A 9,746-nucleotide genomic window follows, 5' to 3' on the forward strand; every position below is an offset into this window, starting at 1 on the left:
CCAGAAGATTTTACTGGGGGATTTTACCAAACATTTAGAGAAGAGTTAACATCAATCTTCCATGAACTATTTCACAATACACAAATGGGCAAAATACTACCAAACTCATTTTATGGAGCAAGTATATCTTTGATGCCAAAGTCTGGCAAAGACATCCTCACTAGAATTGAAAATTACAAACCAATATCCCTGATGAATATAGATGCCAAGATTTTCAATAAAATTCTAGCCAACAGAATTTAACAAAACATTAAAAATAATTGGGATTCATACTAGATATCTAAGGATGGTTTAATGTGAGAAAAATGATCTATGTAATTCACCACATGAAGAAAATAAAGGATATAAGCCATATGATTATATTAATTGATTCAGAGAAGATAATTGATAAAATTCAATGTCCATTCTTGATAGCAACACTGAATAAAATAGGAACAGAAGGGAAGTTCCTCAACAAAATAAAGGCCATGTATGCGAAACCAATGTCTAGCAACTCATTAATGGAGAGAAATTGAAAACATTCCCCTTGGCTGCCTTTATCAACCTTCTTATTTAGTAGAGTCCTGGATTTCTTAGGCAGAAACATGATATCAAAAAGATACCAGGGCAACCACACTGACCCAGAAAAAACACATTTTTGTGTGTGTTGTTTTTATTTTTTTTGTTGTTCTTTTCTTTTTTACATTTTATTAGGGATTCATACAAAAAACACATTTTTTGCAAAGAACATATTCCTATATATCCTGAAATGAATTGAAAATATTCGCAGTATAACTGGCTATAAGACCACCATATGGAATAAGTTGGATTCCTGTACAGTGAAGATAACCCTGAAAAACATATTAAAAGAACAATGCCATTTACAATAACTACCCAAAAGATAAGACGTTTAGGAGTAAATATTATCAGAGACACAAAAGACTTACACAAGAAAACTAGAAAACACTCCTATAAGAAATAAAAATAGATTTTTCACAAATAATCTACCACGTTCTTGGATATGTTGACTAAAACTAGTGAAAAACATCAATATTACCAAAATCACCATACAAATTCAGTGCAATTCAGATCCAAATCCCACTGCAATTCTTTAAAAAAAAGAAAGAAAGAGATGGAAAAATGAACCACCAACTTTGTATGCAAAGAGAAGAAACCCAGAATAAATAAAATACTATTAAAAAATAAAAACAAACTAGGATGCACTGCACACCCAGATTTTAAGGCCCATTGTAGAACCACAGTAATAAAAACAGCCTGGGATCCTGCATGAAGAAAGCCAAGAGTCATTAACAAGAGAGAAAAGGAAGAATGATCCAGGTGGATGGACATCAGGGTAAGTGGAAGGTGGGGGAAGAAGGGGAAGAAAGGGGAACCCATTGCAATGCTCAACACACAACCGCCCCTACCCAGGGGCACGAAAAACAGAAACATGGGTGAAGGGAGACAGCGGACAGTGTAAAATATGAAAATAATAATAATTTATAAATTATCAATATTTCTTGAGAGCGAGGGGGTGGTGTAAAATGAACAGATACCAAGGGCTCAAGTAGAAAGAAAATGTTTTAGAAATGATGATGGTAACATATGTACCAATGTGCTTGATACGATTGATATATGGATTGCTATAAGAGCTGTAAGAGTCCCTAATAAAATTACTTATTTTTTTTAAAAATAGGTCGACATCAAAGAAACTATGAATCTTGCCCTTGGTGGAAATGAAACTAAAGCAAATGGAAGAAGTGAGGAAGGAAAGCAGATGAACAGAACCTTTCAATGGGCAACTTGAGAAGATAAATGAAAGTATTACAGGGAAATCTTCTGCCCAAGGGGAAAAACATCAAAATTATCATAGTGAGGACAAGGGAATTCCATTCTGTACATGCAGTAGAGAAAAGAGAGCTGAGAATGGGCTGTCACCCCATTGTCTGACATAGTCCAAGAAAATAGAGCCAGTACCATACACACACACACACAACAAGCTGATACTGATATAGTGATGACCAATGAATTAGAGTTGAGAACCCAGAAATACAAACAAGTACCCATAAACATCTCATCTTGGTTAAAGGACTAAAACACTTTAAGTGCAAGAGAAAGCCTTTTCAACTAATGGTGCTGGAAAAACTAGATCTTCAACTGCACCAGAATGAAACAAGACCATGTATGAACGCAGACTCAAGACGGATCGATGACCTAAACAGAAACCGCACAACTACAAAGACCATCAACGGAAAAATAGGGACAAACTTACAGACCCTAAGACAAGGCACTACTGAATGTAATAAAAAAAATCCACACAATAGAACACAAAATAAAGAACTGAGACATACTAAAAATATATTTATGCACATAAAAAACTTCACCAAAGAGTCAACCGAGAACCCACAGATTGGTGGCGGGCGGTGAGGGGAAATTCAGTAATAATAGATCGCATAAAGGAATAATCTCCAAAACCTATAGAAAACCACAATATCTATTTTTTCCCAACCACAACAATTTAACGAGAAAAATAACTCAGTTAAAAATGGGTATAAGAAAAATATGGGCATAAGACTTAAATAAACATTTTATTTTAAATGACATCCAGACAATCAACAACCATATGAAGAAATATTTTCATTCATTATTAATAAGAGAAATACACATTAGTAGGAGGACTGGTAGGGTGTGATCAAGGGTAATGTAACCAAGAGGAATTACTGCAACCCAAATGAAGGCTGAGCAGGATAGTGGGACACGAGGAAAGTAAAAGGAAATAGAGGAAAGAGCTCGGAGGCCAAGGGCATTTATAGAGGTCTAAATACAGGCATGTACATCTATAAATACATTTCTATATGACAATAGGGAAATAGATCTATGTGCATATATTTATAAGTTTAGGATTAAGGCGGCAGACAGACATTGGGCCTCTACTCAAGTAGTCCCTCAATGCAAGAACACTTTGTTCTACCTGGCATTCATGATGTACAAATATGCTTGACACAATGAATGGGTGGATGATTTGTGATAAGAGTTGTATGAACCCCCAATAAAACGATTAGAAAAAATTGCTTGAGGCTTACCAGTCATACTGGGAACATTTATTTTTCTTTCAATACTTACTTCAGTTTTTCCCAGGTCTCTTCACCAAATTTCTCTATGACAAGAGACTGCAGACAGGTGTTGATGAAGCCATACTAGAACACAAGACAAGAGGAAAGTGGTGCGTGAGAACGAACTATGGAAGCGCCACCACAGACATCACCTGCTCTCCTTCAGTAAGAGTGCAATGGCACCTCCGGGGAATGAATCAGACCTTGGCCTTTCCTCTGTGAGTTTCTGTGCTTCGTAGCTGTGCTCTCCCCGACCTTGCAGCCCAGCCGTAATGCCTGTGTCCACAGAGCGCGCACGTGAACTGCATTTGAAGTCGGATTATCATGAAAGGCAGCTGAGGAAAGCCGAGCTCATTGTATCAGAAACCGGCTTAGAACCACGGGTTCGCGAACAACAGCGGCAATGGCAAAGGTGGGGGGGGGGGGGGTCTTGCTTATGTCAATTCCACAAAGGCAAACTTTTTCTCTTTATAAAAATGAATCTGTGTCTGAGAATGTATGTGGAGGAAGATGTACGGAACAGAGTGAAATAGAAGAAGAAAATACCAGCAAAAACGAAAGACAGTGTCAAGTCAGGAGAAGGAATTTTCCTCTGCAGTGTTGCATAAACGATTATATATATGTGGATATATACATATAATGTGGATGTATATATATATCCCTTCTTCTTTGTCTCTGCCTCATGGGGTTCAGTATACGCATGCAGGCCACCCTACTCTCCACAGCACCTAAGGGCTTGTGGGTGACTGAATTATATTAGAAAGAAAAGGGCACTCAGTTTTAAAAGTGATTTCTTCTGAGTGGAGAATCCTTTGACTCCACACAGACCAGACTGGAGGTTCATCTTCTCTGTTTGGATATTCACCTACCGGGATTTCTCAAAGCAAAGAATCTAGTGCCGAGGGAGCAGACCATGGTTGAAACACTGGCAGCTCTCTCCAGGGAACAGGATGCGTGGCTGCACTTCCAGGTCCCCACCACGAAGCCCTCCTCTCCGCATCCTGTATCTTTTTCTAGCCACCCTTGCCCTTCAGCTCTGTAAACCATGTACTGCCTGCATCCTATCCAGACTAGAATTCAAACCATTCTCTAAATCCGCGGTTCTCAACCTGGGGGGCGAACAACCCTTTCACAGGGGTCGCCTGATTCGTAACAGTAGCAAAATGACAGTGATGAAGTAGCAACGAAAATCATGTTATGGTTGGGGGGTCACCACCACATGAGGAACTGTATGAAAGGGTCGCGGCATCAGGAAGGTTGAGAACCTCTGCTCTCCATTGCCTTCATTGATGTTTCCAGTGTAGAAACATTTTGTCTCCCACTCCTGCTCCTTTGTGCTCACCCAAAATGGCCAAACCTGGACCCCATTTCACCCACAACGCTTCCTCCCTTTTACTTAATCAGCAGATGGCAAATCTTGGTTCAAACGCGACCTTATCTGTGGAACTATTTCCACTTCCTTCAGCTAGATGGCAGCCAGCAGGCCCTGTGCCTCAGGACTCATAGACCTCTCTGGTCCTTACCAGTGAAGGATTTAAAACTATATCTCACATGTGCAAACCCATATTTTATCTACCTCTCCACCCAGAGTCCTGGGTGGCACAGTTAAGCATTCAACTGCCAGCAGAAAGGTTGGCGGTTTGAATCCACCCAGAGGCATCTCAGGAGCTGGGCCTGGGGATGTGCTTCTGAGAGCTCACAGCCTCGAAATCTCTGGGGGTGCTCTACCCTGCACATGTGGCCCACTGAATGTGGACCTCAACTTGATGGCAGCTAGGAATAATCTATTCACAGGTACACATGTACGTATGTGCACACACAGGGACTGGAAGTAGTTCGTGGGAAAACGGAATTGAAAGGTCATGGAATTTTCTCACAAACATATTGAAGCCTTCCTCATACGGACTAAACATTCGAGAGACTGATGGGCACACAGTAGGGCTGTGAGCTGAACGCTCGGTGATTCATAATCCACCTGCAGCTTCAAGGAAGAAAGATGTCCCAGTAAAGTCTTACCATCTCTGAAACCCGAGAGATAAGTGCTTGATGACTGGGTTTGGTTTGGGGCTGGCTTTGCGGAACAAGTAAATGCTGAGCTGACGGAGCCTTGATGGCGCTGTCAGGTAAGCCCTGGAGTGCCAGCGGTAACTGCTTGTGTGCAGATTTAAAGCCTCGATGGCAGTAGGTTTGGTCTCGTTTTCAGCCAAAGCTTCAAGTCTGAACTCTTGAAAATCTTTAAACGCCACCGAATCCCCTGCCGTTGAGTGGATTCTGACGCCCAGCCACCCTCCATCGGGTTTCGGAGACTGTCAAGTTGTTCGGGGCCAGACAGCCTGTCTTTCTCCTGCAGAATGGCCGGCAGAGGGCTGCCCAGTGCTTACCCCACTCCGTGCACCCTGCTGTTGTCCAGGCATTTTAAACCGAATCTATTGTCAACAGAGTAGCAGTGGTTTATCCCAGCAATCTCAGCAGAAAGAGGGCCTGGTCCAATGAAAGGGTCATGTCCACGCCAGAAGAGCTAAGTGATAACACCCTTCTTGTTTGTAGCAAAAGAAATCGAGGCACAGGTGCAACCAGGAGTTTGCTGGTCTCCCTTTCTGGGTTAGAACCACGCTGGAATTTTATGCATTTCATTAATTTGGGGTCAATGGAGCATGAGGTCCAGGACCTGGTCTTGAACCCTAAAACTGGTAACCGAGGAGTCCCCAAGCAGCTGTTCCAAGGCAAGGCCCCACCTTTACTGACTGTCAAGAATGGCTTTCAACTACCCACTGCAAACAGGGGTCCTCGGGTCTGGGGAGAGCAGAAAGAGGGAGCAGGCAGGCTGGTCCCATGTAATTTGTGGAGCTTCTCTTGAAGTCCCTTTGTGCTTGTGCATCGAATACTAGGTCACATGTCATTTTCAGTAGGATGCACATCCTCCTTGTACATCAAAATAAGTGAGAATTATAAGTCAGTACTCAAATTCTTTAATACTCTTGAACTATCATTGTTAAACAAGTTAAGTCACCCAGCAGGTGGGGATTCTCATTGGCCAAATCTTTCTCCAACTACTTGGGCAATGGCTGTATCTATAATTTAACTCCCCCCCCCATCAAAGAACCCAGAGAAACAATTGGGTTTTGTTTTTTTGTGTGGTGGTGGTGGGTTTTGCTTTTGTTGTTTTCTTAGTTTAACTGTTTCTAAGTTTAGCTAATTTTTTCTCCTAGTAAAGATACGTTTCCCACAGTCTACATCTCATTCTGTGCTACATACAGTTGGCTGCAGAAGGAGACTGCCCTGTATAAAACAACATCGATGAGTCCAGAGCGGGGTTATAAATGTCAGCTTCTATAAATGTCAGCTGCTGTGGGTCAGTCAGCTAACATCTCTGCTCATAAACGAAAGGCTGCTGTTGAGGTGTTAGAGGCACAGGTGATTCTGAGCCCAGGTCTTTCCAGCTGTGTAATGGGCCACTCAGCAAATCTGCCTATCTTCAGTTGCCTCCTCTCAAAAATGAGGGGAAAATGATCCTTTCCTTCCAGGCTCACGGAAAAGATGAAAGGAGGTCCTGGGCATTCACAATAAGGAGATACATAGTGCTCGGCAAACAATGGCCGCTCTTCCTAGATAGATACACTTTTGAGAAATAGGTGGAAGCAGAGAAGTCAAGACTGAGTTTATTATGAACACTTACCATGGTGCCGCTGAGGCTGCTCTTCAACCCCCAAGCAGTCTGCCTTGCCTTTGGATCTCCAGACTCTGGACCTTCCTGTCAGCACCGGGTGCCTAGAAGAAGCTGCTGTCTCTCTAGAGCCCAGTCTTGTGAAGTCCCCCGGGAAATTAGCCAAAACAGCTCGCTGCTCCCTTGAGCGTGGACTCCAAGTAAGCAGCAAACTGTTAGTCACCTAGAGAGTGAACGGAAGACTGGTTGTCCCTGCCGTTGCTGGAGTCCCCCACGGAGGGCACACCTGGGATGCTCAGCTCTCAGTTCAGCCTCAACCCTGAGCAGTTCTCCCCAGTTCAGTACTGCTCTGCTACCTAGACATCCCTCCACCTCTGCGCCCTACTCTGTGCTTGCGGGTCTCTGCCGGCTTCTGCCACCAGGGGGGGCGCTACCAGCTCAAAGCTGAGCAGTCAGTCCTCACTCCCAGGCTGGTTTGGTGATGCAGGGGTTATGCATTGGGCTGCGATGCCCATGGTTGGCAGTTCGACACCAACAACAGCTCTGCCGGAGAAAGGATGGGTTTGGCTTTCTACCTCTGTAAACAGTTGCAGTCTCAGAAATCCACGGGGTGTCGTTAGGAGTCAACATTGGTCCATGGCAATGGGAAAGCGCCCTCATTCGGTCTGAACACTTGCCGATTGCGCTGCGGTCTGGGCTTGCAGTCTCTCGTTGCTGGCTCTGTTCGCCCTTCATCTTGCTGCAGATGCAGCAGTACCACTTCGGTACTTCGCCCACTCACTGTGTCTCGGGAAGCAGTTTCTCTTCAAATGGAAGGTTTAAAGGGCAGCAATCCTGAATCATTTCACTTTTATTCCACAGATTAGTGTTGGCCACCTAGTGCACCTGGGGCCACCTGGTGGACAGGTGAGGAAGGCAGAGGGACACTCCCACAAGACCACCAGGCCCTAGGACTTTTGGTCCTAGGATACTCTCAAAGCCCTGACCTTGACTTGGAGACATGCCCTCAAGCTCCTGGGGAAGACAGCCTTGTAGATGAGATATCTTTAAGTTCCCCTGTAATTAATTCTCCTTGAATGACGTCCAAGGATGAGCGTGTGACTGGGATTTGAGCCTGTTACATTATCCCGCAAAGTTCCCTGGGGCCATACAGTGGTAGCCCCAGGGCCCATCACCTTTCTGTCCGGGGCTTTGAGAGGCTTGTTTGTCACTAGGCTGCTTCTTTCCTGAGTGGCGCTTGTGGTCAGAGGAGGAAAGCCCAGCCGGGCCTGGCCCAGTGAAAGTTCCAAAAAGACATGGCAGTTTGGGAGTAAAAATCAATCCATCAATCAAGACCATGAAAGAGTAAAAGGGAGGGCTGGAGCTAGAGAAAATTTAAAAAAAGGAAGAGTAAAAGGGGGAAAGGGCTATTTGTTTGTTTGTTTAAAGAGATAGTAAATACCAATAAATACAATAAAATCCAGGGGGTGATTAAGAATGCCCTCCTTCCGCGAGCCAGTGGTGTGGAAGTACAGGGCAGCTGTATGCCTATCAAGGTCAGTGAGCGCAGCAGTTTTTGAACCTAACCGAGACATCCCACTGCCATGAATTCCAGAGAGCAAACAACAACAAAGCCAAACTTTTGCCACTGCATGGGTACTGACCAGTGGCAACTCTGTGTGCTCCGAGCAGGACTGCGCTCGCTGGGTTTGCAAGGCTGCAACCTTCAGAAGCTCCGGAAGTGTCATAGTTCAGAGATCCCTCAGTGGGCTGCTAACTCATGGTGGCACTTAGCTCTCCAAAGTCACCACTTCAAAGGCGGGCACTTTGAACTCGCTGGCTGCTCCAAGGGGAAAAGGGGGAGCCGCTTGTTCCTGGGGAGAGGGACAGTCCCAGGAGCCCTGCAGAGCAGCGGCCGCTTTGTCCTGTAGGGTTGCTCTGGAGCGGAATCAATTCCCTGGCAGTGGCTTTGGTTAGGGCTCTGACCTTGAGAAGCAGATCGCCCGGCCTTTCTTCCAAAGTGGCTTTGGGTGGTTTCAACCAACTTTCTGGTTAGTAATTGAACACTTAACCATTTACACTAAGGTGCTTGGTTAAAGTCCTTCAGTGTCTTTATCTTCGTGTCTCTAGTACCTAGATGAGTTAGCTTATTGTCCCAACCTGGCCGATAAACACAGGTGGGATTCATTGAAGGGCGGAGGGATACATGGCTCAGTGAACATCGCCTTTCTAGTTCTCGGCTCTCTTGCTTTGTGATGGTTGGACCAGAGTGCAGCTGCCTTAGCCAGTTCCCTGCTTTAGCTGGCAAGGCTCACTTCCTGCAAGGCATCCCCAAGGAGAAGCCACATGGACCTACCCCAATGCAGCCCTGGGTGCTGGAGCACCCGTGTGGAGACCCTTATCAGCGCGAGATGTTTACACATTCACTGACTCAGCTTTCCTCCAGCAGTCGGCATCATTGCGTGTGTTTTGTGAGATGGAGGAGGACTTTGTGAATTGGTGTCAGACATAGGGGTAAATAGGTTAATGTTGGACTTGGCTTGGGCAGCACTGGGTTGGGATGTTTTCTTGATGTGCACTTAACCTTTATACAAAGCTCTCTCTTATGCATAAATTTCTGTGTATTTGTTTCGTTAAAGCACCCAGACTAGCACACTGGAGTAGCTTTCAGGTAGTTTTTGGTGGGGGCGGGGCGTAGGGTTGATGTATCTTCCCCCTTTTTCTTCTCCCCCTGCCCATTCAGGTTTCTCTCCCATCTTACCACCCATTGTCATCAAGTTGATTCTGACTCATAATGTCCCTTTAGAGCAGCTATTCTCAACCTGTGGGTCGTGACCCCTGGGGGGGGTCAAACGGCCCTTTCACAGAGGTCACCTGATTTACAATAATATCAAAATTACAGTTATGAGGTAGCAACAAAATAATGTTATGGTTGGGGGGAGGGGTCACCACAACATGAGGAACTGTATTAAAGGGTCAAGGCATTAGGAAGGTTGAGAACCACTGCTTTA

General features: G+C 44.7%; 1 protein-coding gene across 1 annotated transcript in view; it reads right to left on the bottom strand.

The window, feature by feature from the left end:
* The window catches only part of LOC142461034 (guanylate cyclase soluble subunit beta-2-like), a 101,052-nt gene that overhangs the window by 82,552 nt on the left and 8,754 nt on the right, over window positions 1-9,746 (bottom strand). The window contains exon 2 of the mRNA XM_075562698.1: window positions 3,103-3,176. Coding sequence (XP_075418813.1) covers window positions 3,103-3,176 — 74 coding nt within the window. The remainder of the gene's footprint in view (window positions 1-3,102; window positions 3,177-9,746) is intronic.

This window comes from Tenrec ecaudatus, chromosome 11 (assembly GCF_050624435.1).
Source record: "Tenrec ecaudatus isolate mTenEca1 chromosome 11, mTenEca1.hap1, whole genome shotgun sequence".
NCBI lineage: Eukaryota > Metazoa > Chordata > Mammalia > Afrosoricida > Tenrecidae > Tenrec > Tenrec ecaudatus.